Source organism: Palaemon carinicauda, chromosome 18 (assembly GCF_036898095.1).
Source record: "Palaemon carinicauda isolate YSFRI2023 chromosome 18, ASM3689809v2, whole genome shotgun sequence".
NCBI classification, from domain to species: Eukaryota; Metazoa; Arthropoda; class Malacostraca; order Decapoda; family Palaemonidae; genus Palaemon; species Palaemon carinicauda.
The window spans coordinates 86605471-86627083 of record NC_090742.1 but is presented as its reverse complement, the minus strand read 5'-3'; the positions used below and the strand labels follow the sequence as shown (position 1 = coordinate 86627083).

Below are 21613 nucleotides of genomic sequence, written 5' to 3'. Positions count from 1 at the left end.
GTACTGTAATTACTTGAAAAACCAATAGTGTAAAAAATTTAGAGCTTCAACTTACTTTTAAACATCATGCATAAATACAAGTTTATATCTAAAACCAAACTGATTTTCCCTATTCTATTTTCACATAAGATACAGCACGCTGTATGTTAAACAGTCTATTATTATGTTTAAATTTTCAGAAAAGTTAAAAATCTAAAAAATCTTTCAAGATAGCTGCCTCTGAAGATATTTCCTTTTCTTTATTTTTTCAACATATACATATACTTTTATCATTTGTTTGGGAAAATAATATATAATAAATAACTAATAAACATTGTTTTTTTCTATTCATCTACATTGTATATTAAATTAACGCAATAGTAAAAGAAAATATTTTCGAAAAAGCATTTCTGCAGTTAAGAAAAAAAAGGGCCCACTTACATCTTTCTTATCTTTGTTCTTATCAATGTCCTTCTTGATATCTGTTAAAAGCTGGAACGATATATTGTCTGCAATGGAATAAACGATTATGTAACCATCAGCTAGACTATGATAATGTGGTGGCAATGTTCGATTTCTAGCATCTAATCCAGCAGTGTCATAGAATCGCAACTTTTCACGTGTTCCACGTTCTGTCTCCACAATCCCCACATAGGTGTCCTCCAGTGTTGGAATATATGGCTGCTGAACAAAGATTAGATTTGTTAGTACTGTATCACAATGATGTGAATATATTTCTAGGGCATAAATTATGAGGATCATATGAAAAAAAAAATTACAACACAACACAGTAACTTCTTATTAAACAAAAGATACAGTACTGGACTTTATCTTAACACTAATCATTTATTTCCATGCAAGAAAGTACTCATCCATATACTGTAATGAACCTTGAAGAAGATTTCTTAGATAAAAATAACAGAACAGAAACAAATGAGTTGAAAACAAAGCCAGTTTCCTAAACTGTGACAGCTGACAGAGGGCCAGTTACCAATTGCCAAAAGTTACTATTGTATACAAGATCAAAAATTATTTCTCAAATTTATTTTTGATACTGTACTGTATATCTTTCTCTTAACTTTTATCAACAATATTTACAAAGTCCTGTGAGTGAAATTCAAGCACAAAACAACTGAAGGTCCAAATACAAAGATTATATCATTAGCATAAAATAAGTAAAGATACCAAAATAAAATAAGAAAAACATAATTCAAAATAAAAGGGAGTTTGATCTCTACCAAATTGTCAGAAATTTTCATTCTAACTCATTCTAGCCAAATGGGAAGAATCTAAGGAGCAGAGAGGAACCTATAAAAGAGGCTGAAAATGTTTCAAAATTTGCGCAAAGAAGTAGGGCATTTGATTTAATACTTTATGGAAAAATGACACATTTGGAAAAAATGGGACAAATTCGTAGATAATTTGTATTTTTCCTAACTATACAAACCTTAGCTATTTACATGGGGTGATTACTTCGGCGCAGCCGATGACGAGCCATAAAGTTTTAACGAGGGTTTCCTACCCCACTGCTAGTTAGCGGGGGGGTAGGGAAGGGTAACTAGCTACCCCTCCCCCTCACACACACCGGAGAATACTCCACTTTACTTAGAGGTAGGACTTATCTTGGGGGACAGGGCTGGCGGGCACATAACTGTAAATAGCTAAGGTTTGTATAGTTAGGAAAAATACAAATTATCTACGAATTTGTCATTTGTTCCGTAACTGAAATACAAACCACGCTATTTACATGGGGTGACTTAACCCTTAGGAAGGGTGGTAAGTCCCGGCCATACTGGCTTTGGCTTGCCCGGGGATTCCATATTCGAGCGATCAAGTACTCGGACAATAGGGAATCCCTGCTCCTCGCTGGCGGTTGTGAAACTGCCGCGGCCTACGTAAGGTGTGTGCGAAGGTAAAAAGTGACTTGTCCCAGGCAGTTGCCCTGGAGTCCCTCAGGAGGGAATCCAGGCTAGGACTCTCCCAATACCACCTCATCAGGGTATGGGGACATGACAGTATTACACCTAATAGTAGGAACACAAGGAAGCATGGTCTACCTGCAGTGGTTTGAGGTCAGCTGTGCAGAGAACCCAGGATGCTGCTTTCTCCGTGGGAGGAGAGGATGAAGAAAAGGATAAGGGACAGAGAGATCTTTTCATTCATGCAGACTAACACCAGGTAACAATGCCCTCAACCTTCTGCTACTTGTCCATCAAGGAGCCTGAAGTTTAGACCAGCTGTTGTGAAGCCACCACAGGGCCGATAGAAACGTATCGAGCCTCCTGTGGGTCATGTCTTGCAGGTAAGGGGCTGAGAAGGAGGTCTGATGCTTCAACATCCCCGCTTGAAGGACCTGCGTCACTGAAAGATGCTCCATGAAGGGCAGGGACGTATCTAAGCCCCTGACATCATGGGCTCTAGGGCGGTGCGACGGAGAAGGGTCAGGATTCAAGGCAGGGTGTAGCACCCTGCGAATGCGGGCCGAGATGGTACTCCTGGAGACCCTTCTCCTCATTACCCAGGATCCACGAACGAGACTTGGACCTGGAGACGAACTGCAGCTGTTCTCTGAAGACACCAGCTCGGACCCCCTACCAACAAGGTAGGAGATGGACCGAGTCATCTGCAACAGGACGGAGACTCGAACCCTGGAAGGAGTCAAAGCGGGTTCGGGACTCCCGGATTCTGAGTCTCAGCAACAAACCTCAGGGACGAACCTGAATGTTGCCTCCCCCTAACCCCCTGAATGGGCGAAGTCGTAAGAGAGACCATGCGACTCGCTTGGCTGAAGATAGGCTAGCAGGAACACTGTCTACTCAGAAGGTGGTGGGCTGGGGACTTACGTAGTGGTTCGTCTGGGGGTCTCTTTAGAGACTCGAGGACTCGAACCACGTCCCAAAAAGGAGGTTTCACCTTCGACTGAGGGCAGGAGAGGACAAGGCTTCGCATGCAAAGGAAGAGTTCCAGCGGGGGGAGAAATGTTTGTCCCTAGAGCCAGGAGGTAAGCCTTAAGGCGGAGGGATAGCCTTTCACAGTCGAAACTGAAAGGCACACTTATCCCGCAATCCCACTAGCGGCTCCGCTATTGCTGGAAGCGGCAACATGGGGAGGGATGCCCTCTCCCCGACACCGGTTACAGTACAGAAACTCGCCCTATCGCCAGGGAGACTACTTGCGGAAGACTTGCGCAGGTGTCCAGGCCTCCTTTTCGCCACTTGTTGCGAAAATCCTCTCTCTTTGAGGTGGTGCTGGATAGACTCCCGGCGGGAAGAGGAGCAAGCTACGGAGGCAACACATCGATGGTGTCCCACCGTTGCTGGAAGGCCTCCTACCAGAGGGCCTTGGGATCCGTGACCGGGGAGCAGTACAGCGGGAGCTTGCAGCTCAGTGCTGTAGCGAACCGGTCCACCGAGGGAGCCCCACCAAGGCAGGACTTGTAGGCTACTTAAGGATCCAAAGACCACTCGGAATGTGATGTCCGTGACACACTGCTCAGACTGTCAGCGAGCCCATTCCTTTGCCTGGAATCAAGCGAGCTGCCAAGGAGACCGAGGGGGACTCGGACCATCCCGGTATCTCTACCACAGGATGGGATGGTTGTACTGAAAAGTACATCCTTGTCTGGGCCAGAAAACCATCACTGTGGTGTTGTTGATCCTCATAACCACAGAGTAGTCCGCCAAGCTAGGTGGAGCTACTGAAGAGCCAGAAACACGGTTTCCGTCTCTAATAGGACTAGAGAAGGTTCTTCCTGGTTCTGGCCCCCGGCCTGAGGACCTGTGGAACAGAACGTGGGGGCCCCCCTTTTCTTTGACGCGTCCGAAAACAGCATCAAGTTAGGGGGAAGGACGAGAAGGACCACTCCCTCTTGTAGGCCCTCGTCAGCTTCCCAACCCTATGGGTTCGTCTGTACCGGTTGTCCCCTAGGGATCTCGGCGTCTGGGGAGACGTGCCCCCGACTCCCCCGCGCCCCGAGTCGCCACTGAAGAGAACTCAACCTGGGGCGACTGTGGAAACCAGGCGGGCCAGGGAGGAGAGACGTAAAAACCTTGGGCTGGAGGGTCTTCTCGTGTGAGGAAAGGTCTCGCGACCTTCCTCTGCCTTGGTACCCTGACGTCTGAAGGGAAGGCTACGGGAGATAGGAGCCTAAGAGCAGGCTCGGTATACCAGACTCTGAGGGGGCTGCGGGAAGGACTCCTCGAGGACCACCATGATCTTTAGAGCTTGGTAAAGTCCGAGGAGCTTGTCCCGATGACGAAGAAGGGAAGCCTTCGAGTCAGCCAGGATCGGCCAGCCACCCAGGAACGGAGTGGCCGGAAGCCGATGCTGAGCGCCCGTGAAGAGATCCGAGAGGAAGTATCGGAGAACTGTTGAGGTGCCGTGGAGAGGCCGAAGCACAGCCCTTGAACTGGTATACCTGCCTTCCAGGCGGACTCCAAAGTACTTCCTTGAAGATGGGTGAACCAGGACCGGAAGTACGAGTCCTACCAACCAGTGTACCCATGAAGACTTGTGGTCTCACCGCAAAGCTGACCGCGTCTGCTGTCGCTATACTGAACGTAGACTGTTTGACAACCCTGTACAAAGTCGAGAAGGGAAGGAGGCAACTACGGAGGCCTCGAAACCCGTTGGCCACCTCTTGGAGGGGGCGCCTCTCCAACATGGACTGGACTTCCGCCCGGAGGACCCGTCCCCTCACCGATCCCTACCCAGGGAGGAGGGAGGGGCTCGAAACCAACCGGGACTGTTGAAGGAGACAAGCTCGGAGAGCTGGCCCTTGGCCTAGTCTCTGGCGCTCTCCATTCCCTGAGACCAGGGCAAGCTGCATTGGCGTAAGGGAGTCCTTGGGTGAGTAGAACTCGGTCCAGGACCGAATCCTTCCCTTACCGAAGAGGAATCTCTGAATCTGGGATCCCCTTGAGGATTCTCCTGAGGGCCAGAACCTGCCAGAACGCAAGTTCTGTCCCCTGGAGCTCCTCCTCCTGATGGACTGACAGCAAGGTCTCCCATCCCCGGAGGCTCTTCCTGGGGAGACTCGTAGACATGCCCCCAAGGGTCCAACTGGATCCTGTCGGATCCTTGCAGAAGACAGGGCCTCAGGATCCCTCCTAGGAGGGAAACAGGACCCCAGCGATGAAGGATGTAAGGCTTCGCCCCCTCCGCACGATAGGACCCTCTGGAAGAGGCGGGGATTCTCCTTATGGAGTGAAGGGTGAGAGGACCGGGTCTTCCGAACCTCCTGGGGATGGGCAAAGCTCATCCGCAGGGGAGGGGAGATGGAGTCTGAGGAGGGCTCATCGCCTGCGTAAGGACTCGCGAAGGGACAGGATAGTCCTTGGGGAATATAGATCTGGGTAGCGCGTGAATAAAGCATGCGTAGCAGAATAACCGCACCCGCATGCCCGCGTACCCACGTGAGCGTGGGCGTATCGGCGACCGCGTGAACGATCCCCGCGCGTATGAAGATCGCTGGCGCTTGCGCGTGAAAGATTGTGGGAGAGGGAACCATCCCACGCGCGAACGATCTCGGCGAAAAAAGATCGCTGGTGCTAGCGCTGTCGGCGATTGCATGTGGGGAACCATCCCACGCGCGGGAAAATAACGCTGAAGAAACGCTGACGATCTTCGGTGCTTACGCGAGTACGAAGATCGTCAGCGCTAGCGCGAGAGAAAAAGTCATAGGAGACAGTGAGCGGGGACCCATAGTGCCCGCGTGCGAATGATCTCCAACTATGTAAGACGATCGTCGGCGATTCGCGCGAGCCCGGAAAAACTTCGACGCTCACGCGTGAACGACGATTGTCGGAGCTCGCGCGCGAGAGAAGATAGTCGGCGATCACGAGCGGGAACCTCGGTGCCCGCGCGGACGATCGCGAGCGGGAAACTGCGCACGGACGATCCGTGCGAAGATTGCGTGAGCCTCAATGGTCGCGCGCGGGAAACTATCCCGCGAACGGAACGATCTTCAGCGCTCACGCGTACTGTGAAGATCGTCGGCGCTCACGCGCCTAGCGCCGAATCCGAAGATCGGCGGCAAACGGCCATCGGCGGCGGAACAGCCATCGGCGGCGGAACAGCCATCGGCGGCGAACGGCCGTCGGCGGCGAACGGCCGTCGGCGGCGAAACGGCCGTCGGCGGCGAAACGGCCGTCGGCGGCGAAACGGCCGTCGGCGGCGAAACGGCCGTCGGCGGCGAAACGGCCGTCGGCGGCGAAACGGCCGTCGGCGGCGAAACGGCCGTCGGCGGCGAACGGCCGTCGGCGGCGAAACGGCCGTCGGCGGCGAAACGGCCGTCGGCGGCGAAACGGCCGTCGGCGGCGAAACGGCCGTCGGCGGCGAAACGGCCGTCGGCGGCGAAACGGCCGTCGGCGGCGAAACGGCCGTCGGCGGCGAAACGGCCGTCGGCGGCGAAACGGCCGTCGGCGGCGAAACGGCCGTCGGCGGCGAAACGGCCGTCGGCGGCGAAACGGCCGTCGGCGGCGAAACGGCCGTCGGCGGCGAAACGGCCGTCGGCGGCGAAACGGCCGTCGGCGACGAAACGGCCGTCGGCGGCGAAACGGCCGTAGGCGGCGAAACGGCCGTCGGCGGCGAAACGGCCGTCGGCGGCGAAACGGCCGTTAACGATCGTGTGCGGAGAACCGCGCGCGGATGGCCTCGTTGCCGTGCGCGGGAAACCATCCCGCGCACAGAACGATCATAGGAGCTTAAGCGTACTAAGAAGATTGTCGGCGCTTCTGCTCAGCGCCGGATCCGAAGATCGCCGGCTAACGCCCGTCAATGATCGCGTGCGGAGAACTGAGCGCGGACGGCCTCGTTGTCGCGCGCGGGAAACCATCCCGCGCACAGACCGATCCTCGGCGCTTACGCACACTAAGAAGATCGTCAGCGCTTGCGCGCCTAGCCCTGGATCCGAAGATCTCCGGCTACTACCGTTGCCGGGTTGACGATCGCGAGCGGAAGGGCCTTGAAGGTCGCGAGCGGGAAACTATCCCGCGCGCGGGCGATCATCAACGCTTACGCGTTAGCGCAAACAGAAGATAGTCGGCTAACGACACTCGACGATCGCGAGATCGCGCGCGGGAAACCATCCAGCGCGCGGGCGATCATCAACGCTTACGCGTTAGCGCGAACAGAAGATCGTCGGCTAACGATCGTCGACGATCGCGTGCGGGATGGTTTCCCGCGTGCGGGCGATCATCAATGCTTACGCGTTAGCGCGAACAGAAGATCGCCGGCTAAATCGTCGACGACCGCGAGATCGCGGGCGGTCTTCAGCGCTTATGCGTGAGTGAAGATCGTAGGCTCCTGCACAACAGAAGATCGTCGGAAATGGTTGAAGGATCGCTAACTCGTAGATCAGGAACTGGGATGTGTCCCTAAAAGGGAGAGCATCCCCTGAAGAGGACCAGGAGGTCTACTTCAGTGCCGACAATCAACTGAAGGACTGCTAAATACTCCGAGGAGTGGTCTCTGTGAGGTACCTTTCCCGCGAACGGGAGAGGTGGCCTTCGTAGAAGAGACTTAGAGACACCGAAGGCTGAACTGCTGGTGAGCGCCAGTGCGCTATCTCAGGAACCCCAACGAAGTGCGCAAATGCGCAGGGAACGTTGGTAGCAGCCTAACTGAATACTGGAACAGGGTGTCTCTAAAGCAGTCTCAGGAACAGCAGGAACAGCAGTCGAGCGCTAGCGCGTAAGGGAACGTTGGCACGCAGGTGATACCTGGCACTAAAGGGACTTACTCAAGGTGTGAGAAAGTCTCTCCTACCCCGAAGGGAGGAGCCCGTTAGATAACGGGGGCGTGGGCGCCCAAGGCGCGTTTGCAGTCAGGAACGGATACAGCAGGCAACAGGAACACTGAGGGACGAGAGACCAAGGGTCTAACGTAGCCTGAGTAGGGAGGCCCCGACGGGATAGTTGCAAGACCCCGAAGGGTCAATGCAACGAGAAACCGAAGTTTCTCCGTCACTAAACACCGAAGTGTAGAAGTGACTAAAGTTACGAGAGCCCGAGGGAACTGCGTAAGTAAGATCCGAGACCCCGAAGGGTCAGGGAAAAAGAGAAACCGAAGTTTCCCTGACACTAACACCGAAGTGCTAGTAACTGAACAGCAAGCTGTTGACGACAGGAACAATCCTCCGAAGAGGAGTCTCTGTGAGTGTCCCCTCACGCGAACAGGAGGGGACACTTCGTAGAAGAGACAAAAGGAGCGATCCTCCGAGGAGGAGCCCTTAGTGCGACCTCCCTCGCGAACGAGAGAGGGCCGGACTGATCCTGCAGCTGCTCAGCCCCTTGAGCGTAGCTACAGAAGCGACCGCTCAGCCCGGAGAGCTTAGTCGCTAGTACCATGGTCTAGCCTTGCAACCGCTCGGCCCCTTGAGCAAGTCACAAGGGCGGTCGCTCAGCCCCAAGAGCATAACCGCCAAGGACCAGGGAAAAGTAAAAGGGAAGTTAATTAACTACCCTGGAGGCAAACCTCCTTATCGTTCTAGGATGCAATGAAGAGCTGGCAGCAATCACAGGGGAACTTCTAAGAGAAGGAAACGCCCCTGATGAATGCCTTGAGACACGGCGGCGAAGCCGACTCCCCAGGATAAACAGGACAGCTCTGCTTCGAAAGCACACACAACAGACACGAAGAAACAGCATCGTAAACTGGAAAATAAAACAGAATAATTATTTAACAGAAATTCCCCCGGGTGAAACTCCGAAGAGAAACCCCGAGGGAAATAACATAAGAACGAAAGAAGGTATGCGCCCCCCCTCCCCCACCAGGCATGCCAAGGTGAGGGGGGGGGGACGAAAGTTAACAAAACAGAATTATAACAAGATAATTATGCAACTGACTTTGAATGTTCCAAGGATCACCGACCCCCGAAGGGACGTGAGACCTGAGCTGAAAAGTTAAAACACAATTATATTTGTAAAAATAATCGAGACAAATAAGACGAAATAGCGACTCGGTTCTGAGAAGCTATCGTAGGCGTAGTACGGAGTAAGAGGTGAGCGACCTCAAGAGAAGGGCCGGTCTCCACGAAAGGCAACCATGGTGGCCTAGAAGTGAAGGGCCGTGATCACGAAAAGATCGTGGTGGCCTAAGCCGGCGAAACTCTAGTAGACGTACACAGCACACACCGCACAACACAGAAAGCAAAAGAAACTTACTATTTTCTATACACAAAAATATATATAAACATCAGTAATGTTTAAGAATATTAAGTATAAGAAAAGGTAAGTTAAAAGACAAAACAATAATGGCCGTCAAGTGAGAATAGGAGCGGAGACCTCCGATCACTATCCGAGCCAAAAGTAAAGTGGAGTATTCTCCGGTGTGTGTGAGGGGGAGGGATAGGTAGCTACCCCTCCCTAACCCCACCGCTAACTAGCGGTGGGGTGGGAAACCCTCGTTAAAACTTTATGGCTCGTCATCGGGTGCGCCGAAGTAATCACCCCATGTAAATAGCGTGGTTTGTATTTCAGTTACGGAACAACTGTATTTTTCCTAACTATGCAAACTCTGAGTTCTTTACTAGGGATATATTTCTTCAGTGAATCTGAAAATAGCTATAAAACTTTTAGAGAGGTATAACAACCCCTTCGCTGATTAGCGGGGTGAGGGGAAGGGGAATAGCGGGAGGGGGCTAGACCAGCCCTCGCACACAAAAACCAGTGAAAATACATCAATTTTCATTGCAGGCAGGACTTATGGGGGATAGATGATGGTAAGCCAGTATAAGTAAAGAGTTCAAGGTTTGTATAGTTGAAAAAAAATACAGATTACTTCCAAATTTGTCATTTGTTCCAACACCTGATACAAACCATTTCACTCTTTACTATGCAGATTCACCCTTAGCTGGGTGGAAGTCCTAACCAACTGGCTGGCAACTTGACCCTGGGTGTGACTTTATGCTTTGGACGAGCATAATAGAGGCACCCTGACACCTTGTTAACTCTTGCGTTGTGGAAAATATTAAACGAATGAAGTTAAAGAAAAATACAAATTTCTGTTATGCTTGCATATTTTTTTTTATGTGACCTCACTCAATATTAATATTTTTTTAAATTTCCTTATTGGGGAAATATAGTGTGGAATAGCTTTCCTATGTAGAGCTGGAGTCAGTGTTTACTAGCACTAACTCTCCCACAAGTGAATATTAATATGACAAATTAGTAGATAATTTGTATTTTTCCTAACAATACAAACCTTAGCTTTTTAAATAGGGTATTACTTTCGGCGTAGCTGAATGACGAGCCATTAGATTTTTAACGAGAGTTAACTACCCCTTCGATAGTTAGCGAGGGGGTAGGGGAGGGGTAGCTCCCCCCTCACACACCGATAAACTGATTCACTTCGCTTAGAGGTAGGACTTCACAGGGGACAGGGCTGGCGGGCAAGTACGATTAAATAGCTAAGGTTTGTATGGTTAGGAAAAATACAAATTATCTACGAATTTGTCATTTGTTCCGTAACCGAAATACAAACCACGCTATTTAAATAGGGTAACTTAACCCTTAGGTAGGGTGGTAAGTCCCAGCCTTACTGGCTTTGGCTTTGCCCGGGGACTCAGAATCCGAGTGTGTAGCACTCGAGATAAAGAGTCCCTGCACCTCGCAAATCCCTTGCTCTGCAAGGAACGTGTGACCTACGTAAGCTTGTGTGTGAAGGAATGAAGTGTGACTCGTCCTAGGAAGTTGACCTGGAATCCTTTAGATGGAATTCTAGGATAGGATGGTCCCAATACCACCTCGTCAGGGTATGGGGGACGCGACAGTATTATCTTAATACTAGGAACACAAGGAAACATGGTTTACCTGCAGTGGTTTGAGGTCAGCTATGCAGAGAACCCAGGATGCTGCTTTCCCCAAGAGAGGGGAGGATGAAGAAAAGAATAAGGGCCAGGCATATCTTTTCATTCATGCAGACTAAAACCGGGTTTACAATGCCCTCAACCTTCTGCTACTTGTCCATTAAGGAGCCTGAGGTTTAGACCAGCTGTTGTGCAGCCACCACAGGGCCGATAGAGAACGTATCGAGCCTCCTGTGGGTCACGTCCTGCAGGTAGTGGGCTGTGAAGGTCGTTTGACGCTTCCAGACCCCAGCTTATAGAACCTGCGTCACTGAGTAATTTCTCTTGAATGCCAGGGATGTAGCGATGCCTCTGACATCGTGTGATCTAGGACGACGTGACGGAGGAGGGTCTGGATTCAGGGAATGGTGGATGACCCTGCGAATCCATGCTAAGATGGTGTTCTTAGTGACCCGCCTCTTCGTCCTTCCTGTGCTCACAAACAATGCTTGCACTCGAGGAAGAACTGCAGCTGTTCTCTTAAGATAGAGCCTCAGACTCCTTACTGGGCACAGTAGGAGATGGTCTGGGTCATCTGTTACAGAACGGAGACTCAAAATCCGGAGGGAGTCGAACCGTGGGTCCGGAATCCCAGGATTTTGAGTCTTAGCCACAAACTCAGGGCCGAACCTGAACGTTACCTCCCCCCATCCCCTTGAATGAGCGACGTCGTACGAGAGACCATGAAGTTTGCTGACTCGCTTGGCTGAGGCCAATGCGAGTAGGAACACCGTCTTCCAAGTCAGGTGACAATCAGAAGCCTGGCGTAATGGTTCGAACGGAGGTCTCTTAAGAGACTTGAGGACTCGAACCACGTTCCATGGAGGAGGTCTCACTTCCGACTGAGGGCAGGTAAGTTCATAGCTTCGTATGAGTAGAGAAAGTTCCAGTGAGGAGAAAATGTCCATTCCTTTTAGCCTGAAGGCCAGGCTTAAGGCTGAGCGATAGTCTTTCACTGCCGAGACTGAAAGGCGCATCTCTTCCCGCAAGTACACAAGAAACTCCGCTATTGCTGGAATAGTGGCATCGAGGGGAGAGATACCCCTTCCACGACACCAATCATAGAAGACTCTCCACTTCGCCTGGTAGACCCCTGCGGATGACTTTCGCAGGTGCCGAGACATCCTTTCCGCAACTTGTTGCGAAAAGCCTCTGTCTGTGAGAAGATGCTGGATAGTCTCCAGGCGTGAAGCCGAAGCGATGCTACGGCTTTATGGAAGATGTTGCAGTGTGGCTGCTTGAGTAGCTCGCGTCGCGGAGGAAGTTCTCTCAGGAGTTCTGTCAGGAGCTTCAGAAGGTCTGGGAACCACTCTGCATGATGCCATAGCGGAGCTATTAAGGTCATTGACAGGTTGACCGATATTCTGGTCTTGTTGAGCACCCTTCTCATCAGACAGAACGGTGGGAAGGCGTAAACGTCGATGTTGTCCCACCGTTGTTGGAAGGTATCTTGCCAGAGTGCCTTGGGGTCCGGGACTGGGGAACAGTACAGTGGAAGCTTGAAGTTCAAGGCTGTCGCGAACAGGTCCACCGTCGGGGAACCCCACAAAGTCAGGACTTTGTTGGCTACTAGAGGATCCAAAGACCACTCGGTACTCACTATCTGTGATGCTCTGCTCAGACTGTCGGCGAGCACATTCCTTTAGCCCGGAATGAAGCGAGCCGATAGTGGAATCGAGTGGACTTCGGTCCATCTCAGTATCTTTACTGCAAGATGGGATAGCTGTTGTGAAAAGGTACCTCCCTGCTTGTTGATGTAAGCCACTACCGTGGTGTTGTCGCTCATCACCACCACGGAGTGACCCGCCAGGGTCTGTTGGAACTGTTGAAATGCCCGATATACGGCCTTCATCTCTAGCAGATTTATGTGGAGGCACTTTTCTGATTCTGACTATAGGCTTGAGATCCTGTGGTTCAGAACATGGGCCCCCCCACCCTTCTTTTGAAGCGTCCGAGAACAGCATCAAATCCGGGGGGAGGACGAGAATATCCACTCCCTTTCGGAGGTTTTCGTCTGTCACCCACCACTGAAGGTCCGTCTGTTCCGCAGGACCCATAGGGACCAGAATGTTCGGGAAATCGTGGCCTCGATTCCACCGGGACTTGAGCCGCCATTGCAGGGATCTCACCCTGAGGCGGCCGTTTGGAACTAGACAGGCCAAGGAGGAAAGGTGACCTAGGAGACGTAACCACGATTGGGCTGGAAGCTCTTCTCGTCTGAGGAAAGGATCTGCGACCCTCCTCAGCCTTGCTATCCTGTCGTCTGATGGAAAGGCTTTGTGGAGATTGGTGTCCAATATCATGCCTAGATATACCAGTCGTTGAGATGGAAGCAGAAAAGGCTTCTCGAGATTTACCATGATCCCTAAATCTTGGCAAAGTCCCAGAAGCTTGTCTCGGTGTCGAAGAAGGGTCGATTCCGAGTCTGCCAGAATCAGCCAGTCGTCCAGATAACGGAGGAGACGGATGCCGATCCTGTGTGCCCACGAAGAGATCAGGGTGAACACTCTGGTGAATAACTGGGGTGCTGTGGAGAGACCGAAACACAGCACCTTGAACTGGTAGATCTTGTTGTCTAGGCTGAATCTTAAGTACTTCCTGGAAGACGGATGGATTGGGTTCTGGAAGTATGCGTCCTTCAGATCCAGCGTACACATGCAGTCTTGCAGTCTCACTGCAAATCTGACCGTGTCTGCTGTCTCCAAACTTGTTCAGAGCTGAGAGGTCGATGACTGGTCTCCAGCCTCCAGACCCCTTCTTTATAAGAAAGAGTCGACTGAAGAAGCCTGGGGAGCCGTTGACGACCTCCTGGAGAGCATCCTTCTTCAGCATGGTTTCGACTTCTGCCCGTAGGGCTAGGCCCTTTGCCGATCCCATGGCATAGGAGCTCAACGACACTGGATTCGTTGTCAGGGGAGGAAGAGATGTTATGAACGGGATGTGATATCCCTGACTGATCACGGAGATCGTCCAGGAATCGGCCCCGAGTTGCTGCCACCTGAATGCGCAACTTTGCAGGCATCCCCTCACTGGTGGACATGCAGGGGGATTGCCAATCCTAGCAATTGCGGCCTCGGCCGCTCCCTCTAGGATTCTTGCCTCCCCTGGAGGACTTTCTGCCCTTCTTGTCTTTGACAGGAAAGGGCTGCTGCTTGGACACCGTCGTCTTTGCTGCCGCTGCCGGTTTCGTCGTCTTGGACTGGCGAGGTTGTTGAGGTGCTGGAGGTTTGTAGGGCTTTGTTGTAAGAGCCCTTTGGAGAAGAGAATCATGGTTCGATTTTCTCCACCTCTCAGCTGCCTGTTCCACATCCTTGGGCTCAAACAAACTCTTTCCCAGAACGGAAGTGTGTCTGAGCTTGCAGACATCCACGGCTGGGACCTTCGAGTGGAACCTCTCGATCACCGCATCACGTCGCTTCAGGATCGAGTTTGCCCACAAGTTCGAGACTTGGTGGGCCAGAAACTCAATGGTGCGTGTGCCCGAAAGGAGGAAGGTCTCCAGGGCCTTCCTGGCGCTCTCCTTGGACAGATCCTCAGATCGCAGCAGGATGCCCAGAGACCCCAGCCAGACATCCAGCCACGAAGTGGCCTGCATGGCACACTTTGCGACCTTCTCCTGACTCAGGATCTCTGTTGCAGAAAATGTTACTTGCCGGCTAGAGTGTCTCTCAAGAGAGACTCCTCTGGTAAGCTCTCCCACAGAGTGGTGGAGCGGAAGAGCTAAACAAGACTCCTCCATGATCTCAAAATACCTCCTCTGTTGAACACAAGGAGGTGGGAGGAGCTTGTTGCCAGCAGTGGAACAGCTGGAGGAGGCGAGCTCGGAGAGCTGGCCCTCAACCTTATCCCTGGCACTCTTCACCCCTTGGGACCAAGGCAAAGCCGCACTGGCCTTAGTGGGTTTCTGAATGCCAAAGACTCAGTCCAGGACCGTGTCCTTGCCCTCACGAGGGGCCATCTCAGGGTCCTTGAACCCGTTGAGATGCCTCATCAGAGTCAAGACTTGCCAGAAGGCATGCTCTGACTCTTGCTGCTCTCCTCCTGGTGAACTGGCAGCAAAGTCTCCTGTCCCCAGATGCTCTACTTGGGGGGACACGTGGACGTTCTCCTGGGGTCTCGCTAGCTCTGGTCGAATCCTGGAAGAAGACTTTGGGATAGTCTTCAAGTCCTTCGGTTCCCTTCTAGGGGGGATGCAGGACTCCAGCAACGAAGTCTGAGGGCTCTTCTCCGCCCCAACACGAGATGATTCTCCTACTCGCGGTGGGGTTTCTCCCATTGGTGCGGTGGGAGAAGGTCTCTCCTCGGTAGATTCCCGAGGATGGAAAAGCTTCGTCCACAGGGGAAAGCGAGAACGTTTGAGGGGGGGGAAGGAGCCTTCCTTACGGACTTTTTAGGAGCCAGTTTGACCCTGGGAGAAGTCACCACGATCTCTACTCCTCTCTTCCTCTTCAGTGGGATCATAGCTGCCGTTGGTTTGAGACCCAAATCAGCGAAGGCAGGCTTAACAGCCTGGACGACAGCTCTGATAAGGGACCCAAACCATGGCTGCTTACTGACAGACGCAGTGTCAGAGACTCCCGCTGGAGGGAAGGGGATCGGGCGATCCTTCGGAGTAGATACCACAAGGGAGGGGGGACTGTGAAGAAGATGACTTGACTGCTCTCGCTCCTGAAGACTCGCTAGGAAGCTTCCGGAGGGAATTGCGCTTGGGCTCGCGCTGGCGTTCGTGCGATGGAACAATCCCAGGTTCCCGCGTGGGCGAACGTTCGCGCACGTGTGCATGCGCGCGGGCGAACGTTCGCGCACGTGTGCACGCGCGCGGGCGAACGTTCGCGCACGTGTGCATGTGCGCGGGCGAACGTTCGCGCACGTGTGCATGAGCGCGGGCGAACGTTCGCGCACGTGTGCATGAGCGCGGGCGAACGTTCGCGCACGTGTGCATGCGCACGGAGATGGTGCGCGGGCGAGTATTGGCGAGGGTGCGCGGGCGAGTGTTGGCGAGGGTGCGCGGGCGAGTGTTGGCGAGGGTGCGCGGGCGAGTGTTGGCGAGGGTGCGCGGGCGAGTGTTAGCGAGGGTGCGCGGGCGAGTGTTGGCGACCAGGAGAATGACGGCGCATAGGTGAACGACGGAGCGCAGGAGAGCGATGGCGCGCAGGGCGAGCAGGTGAGCGACTGCGCACAGGTGAGGTTTCGTGTGGGCGTGCAGGTGATCTTCGGCGAGAAGGCTCGTGGGCGTGCTGGAGAGTGGTGGCGCGCAGGTGATGGAGTGCGCGGGCGCGCAGGTGCGCGATCTGGAGAAGACAGATAGGGCGCAGGACCAGCAGGCGTAGAAACGCAAGAAGGAGACTGCTCGTGGGCGCGTGGGCGCGTAGTGTCCCATCCACCTCTGGAAGTGCGCACGGTAGGAGCTGAAACCTGTGCGCAGGCGAGGGTTGACGAGAGGGCGCTCAGGTGATCGCTGGCGAGAAAGCGAAGGATGAGATTTCTTTCCTACACCCAGATCTGAATATCGTGGGCGCGCAGGCGAGCGATGGCGCGTAGTTGCGCGCTGGCGCGTAGTTGCGTAGTTGCGGGCTGGCGCGCAGGAGATCGTGGGCGCGCAGGAGATCGTGGGCGCGCAGGAGATCGTGGGCGCGCAGGAGATCATGTGCGCGCAGGAGATCGTGGGCGCGCGTGGCGCGTATCAGGATCAGGGCGCGCAGATGTGCGCTGGCGAGGAGGAGATCGTTGGCGTACAGGAGATCGCTAATGCACAGAAGAGCGCTTGCGCGCAGGAGAGCACTGGCGAGCAGGAGATCGATGGCGAGCAGGAGATTGATTAATTGATTGATTTAAAGTTTTCAGGCATCCTGACATCTAAGGTCATTGACGCCGATATCATTTAGTTTATGCATACAAAAAAAAAAAAAAAAAATAAGAGTATTCGATTAAAATCATAAAAGTTGAATGTCATAAATGTTAAATAGTTTTCAGAAAAAAAAAAAAAAAATAAGAGTATTCGATTAAAATCATAAAAGTTGAATGTCATAAATGTTAAATAGTTTTCAGAAGACCTGCATCTGAAATAAATCTAAAGATGCCACTTGCATAGTAGGACACATCATGCCTGAATTAAAAATTCGAGGCTGACCCACTAGGGTTGTAGACTAGGCTACGCTCAGAGGGAAAGAGGGATTACCCTTAAATCCCCTTTTTTTAGAGACGTGTAAAGCTTCATCTAATTCTAGGAGATAACTATCTCTGCATGAATTGAAATCACCATACACGAGGGTAACTGGGGAAATGTCTAGACGTATAATAAAACGCCTAGGTTAGGTTACCTAGGCGAGACAAGATCACGGTTACCTCACTCACCGAAACTCTATATGATCGACATAGAAAGGAAAATTATGCACATTATAAATATCTTTACAAGTATAATTTGCCTAAATAGCTTACATAATTAAATAATTAATTAATGTTATTTAAAAACCGGGAAGTCGTTCTACTAACTAAATAACACATGCCTAACGAATGACAGCGCCCAAGGCGCCTGCGGTATGAGGCTTAACTTCTAAACACAATAAATTACTTTAACTTCACTGTGAAACAGGAGCTAAAAATTACTCATTGTAAAGATCCAAGACTCAACTTTCCAAAAGCAAAAGAAGTTGGAGAATGCATAATAATAATCCTTGCAAATCGATCGAAAGGTTACATCAACAGGGAACACCACTGAGCGAAATTGCTACAAAATTAAGAATGTCCGCCATCTTGGGAATGGCGCTGTTGTGGTGGTCAATAGTAGTACGAGAACGGGGGTAACCTTGATACAGCCCCACTTCTATTCAGCCATGTCCCCCTCGAAGCGTAAACGCTATTAAGGGTGCAGATTGCTATGTGGCGTGTCAAGAATAAGTCCTATAATATTATGCGATATCCTTGAGAGAAAATTTAAGGATATTCGCTCCAGGAGTTAGAATTCTGGGACCTGAAGGTTTAATTCTCTGGGAATATCACTGTAGTAACATATATCCCTTAGGAAGCTACTTTAGGAACTTCCATCAGGACGACATGGCTTGAGCCCAAAAATATATATACAGTAAAAAATAAAATGATATTTTATTTATAAAATAAATTTTTGAATATACTGTACTTACCCGGTGAATATATAAATAGCTGACGTCTCCGACGGCCCGACAGATTCCAAAAACTCGCGAGCGATCGCCATGAAGGTTGCGGGTGTGCCCACCAGCGCCAACTATCGGCCAGATACCGCATATACTTCTCAACCAAGCCAGTTCTTCTCAGTCCGTAGGGTCTCTATCGGGGAGGAAGGGAGGGCCTTTAATATTATATATTCACCGGGTAAGTATATTCAAAAATTTATTTTATAATGAAAATATCATTTTTAAATATTGAACTTAGCCGGTGAATATATAAATAGCTGATTCACACCCATGGTGGTGGGTAGAGACCAGTATTATAACAATAAAGGCGTATATGCTCAAGAGTTTTTGACAAATATTTCATAAAAACAAACTTAAGTATAGGTACCTGGTAAGGAAGCTGACTCTGATGATTACTCTGCCTCATTAGTCCGCTTTCCTCACGAAGCCCAGCCATCCTCTCTGGATGCTGAAAGACTCCCAGGAGCTGCTATATCCAGGGCGAACACCCCTATAACAGGACCTCATCAATACCCTTAATCTGGGCGCTCTCAAGAAACAACATTTTGACCACCCGCCAAATCAAAAAGATTGCGAAAGACTTCTTAGTCTTCTGTACAACCCAAAACAAGATTAAAAATTTCAAGAGTAGATTAAAAGGATATTGGGATTAAGGGAATGTAGTGGTAGAACCCTCACCCACTACTGCACTCGCTGCAACGAATGGACCCAGTGTGTAGCAGTCCTCATAAAGAGTCTGGACGTCTTTCAAGTACTGTAAAATGAAGCGAACACCGACTTGCTCCTCCAAAAGGTCGCGTCCATAATACTTTGAAGGGATCTATTTTGCTTAAAAGCCACCGAAGTCGCTATCGCTCTAACTTCGTGAGCCTTGACCTTAAGCAAACTACGATCCTTCTCACTTAAATGAGAATGTGCCTCCCAGATTAAAAGTCTAATAAAGTAAGATAATGCATTCTTAGACATGGGCAAACAGGGCTTTTTAACGGCGCACCATAAAGCCTCTGAACAACCTCGTATCGGTTTAGTTCTAGATAAGTAAAACTTAAGAGCTCTAACGGGGCACAGCACTCTTTCAACTTCATTACCTACGATCTCAGAAAGACTAGGTATTTCAAAAGATTTAGGCCAAGGACGAGACGGAAGTTCATTCTTGGCCAGAAAACCAAGTTGAAGAGAACATATTGCTTTATTTGTAGAGAAGCCGATGTTCTTACTAAAAGCATGGATCTCACTGACCCTTTTAGCCGAAGCCAAGCTCACCAAAAATAGTGTCTTGAGGGTAAGATCCTTCAGGGAGGCTGAATTTAAAGGCTCAAACCTGTCTGACATCAGGAACTGCAGGACCACATCCAAGTTCCAAGCAGGAGTTGAAATATGACGCTCCTTAGAGGTCTCGAAAGACTTAAGGAGGTCTTGGAGATCTTTGTTATTCGAAAGATCCAAGCCTCTATGTCTGAAAACAGAAGCTAACATGCTTCTGTAGCCTTTAATGGTGGATGCAGAGAGGGAGCGACCATTTCTCAGATACTGTATAGCAGAAAATCCGCAATCTGCGCTACAGAGGTACTGGAGGAGGAAATAGAGGAGGACTTGCACCAATCTCTAAATACCTCCCACTTCGACTGGTAGATCTTGATGGTAGAGGCCCTTCTAGCCCTCGCGATCGCTCTAGCTGCCTCCTTCGAAAATCCTCGAGCTCTTGAGAGTCTTTCGATAGTCTGAAGGCAGTCAGACGAAGCGCGGGGAGGCCTTGATGAAGTCTCTTTACGTGAGGCTGCCGTAAGAGATTCATCCGCAAAGGAAGACTCCTTGAAACGTCTACCAGTCATAGAAGTACCTCTGTGAACCACTCTCTCGCGGGCCAGAGGGGAGCAACCAACGTCAACCTGGTCCCTTCGTGAGAGGCGAACTTCTGCAACACCTTGTTGAGGATCTTGAAAGGTGGAAAGGCGTAAACGTCCAGGTGAGACCAGTCCAACAGAAAGGCATCTATGTGGGCCGCCTCTGGATCTGGGACTGGAGAGCAATAAGTCGGGAGCCTTTTTGTCAGCGAGGTCGCAAAGAGATCGATGGTGGGTTGACCCCAAGTCATCCAAAGACTCTTGCACACATCCTTGTGGAGCGTCCAGTCTGTAGGGATCACCTGACCTCTTCGACTGAGACAGTCCGCCAAGACGTTCAACTTCCCTTGGACGAACCTCATCAAAAGCGAGATGTTTCGATCTTTTGACCAAGTGAGGAGGTCCCTTGCGATGACGAAAAGAGCGTGGGAGTGAGTGACTCCATGCTTCGAGATGTAAGCCAAGGCCGTGGTGTTGTCCGCATTCACTTCTATCACCTTGTTTCGAAGCAGACTCTCGAAACTCCTCAGTGCCAAATGGACTGCTAACAGCTCCTTGCAGTTGATGTGAAGGTTCCTCTGGTCTGTTGCCCAAAGACCCGAGCATTCCAGACTGTTCAGAGTCGCCCCCCAACCCAAATCCGATGCGTCTGAAAATAACACATGGTTTGGGTTCTTGACTGCCAGATACAGACCTTCCCGAAGTCTTATATTGCTGTCCCACCAGGCCAGGCAAGTCTTGACTGGATCGGAGATCGGAATCGAGACCGCCTCCAAAGTTTTCTCCTTGTTCCAATGGGAGTCTAGGTGGAACTGGAGAGGGCGTAGGTGAAGTCTCCCTAGAGAGATAAACTGTTCCAGGGATGAAAGCATCCCTAGGAGGCTCATCCAGCTTCTCACAGAGCAACGGTTTTTCTCTAGCACGAGACGGACTTTGAGCAAAGCCTGCTCGATCCTGTTGGCAGACGGAAAAGCCCGAAAAGCTAGACTCTGTATCTCCATCCCCAAATAGAGAATCGTTTGGGAGGGAGTCAGTTGTGACTTCTCCATGTTCACCAAGAGGCCCAACTCCTTCGCAAGATCCAAAGTCCACTGTAGGTCCTGCAGACAGCGATGACGGGACGACGCTCTGAGTAGCCAGTCGTCCAAGTACAGGGAGGCTCTGATCCCTGACAAATGTAGGAACTTGCTACATTTCTCATGAGCCTCGTAAAAACAAGAGGATCAGGGCTGAGGCCGAAGCACAGTGCTCGGAACTGATACACCACATTCCTGTATACAAACCTCAGATAAGGTTGAGAGTCTGGATGTATCGGAATGTGGAAGTACGCATCCTGTAAGTCGAGAGAGACCATCCAGTCCCCCTCTCTGACTGCTGCCAAAACGGATTTGGTGGTCTCCATCGTAAACTTTGTTCTTACAACAAATACGTTGAGAGCACATACATCCAGCACTGTCCTCCAACCTCCTGTGCTCTTTGGAACCAGGAAGAGACGGTTGTAAAAACCTGGGGATTGAAGGTCCGAGACTTTCACCACCGCCCCCTTCTCTAACAACAGAGACACCTGAAGATGTAATGCCTGTCTCTTCGACTCCTCTCGATACCTGGGAGAGAGGTCTATCGGATCTTTTACTAGAGGAGGTCTTCGTACAAAAGGGATTTTGTAACCCTCCTTCAGCAACAAAACAGACTCCCGGTCTGCACCCCTCTTCTCCCAGGCCTGCCAGAAGTTGGTCAATCTGGCACCTACTGTACTGCTGTCTGAGGACGTAGGC

General features: G+C 51.1%; 1 protein-coding gene across 4 annotated transcripts in view; it reads right to left on the bottom strand.

Moving 5' to 3' along the window:
• The window catches only part of kappaB-Ras (NFKB inhibitor interacting Ras like 1), a 154803-nt gene that overhangs the window by 53676 nt on the left and 79514 nt on the right, over nt 1-21613 (bottom strand). For 2 of the 4 annotated variants that reach the window (XM_068392617.1, XM_068392618.1), the window contains exon 3: nt 421-660. In XM_068392617.1, coding sequence (XP_068248718.1) covers nt 421-660 — 240 coding nt within the window. Of the gene's footprint in view, nt 1-420; nt 664-21613 lie in introns of all 4 variants that reach the window. The other 2 variants (XM_068392615.1, XM_068392616.1) reach the window with 1 other exon arrangement.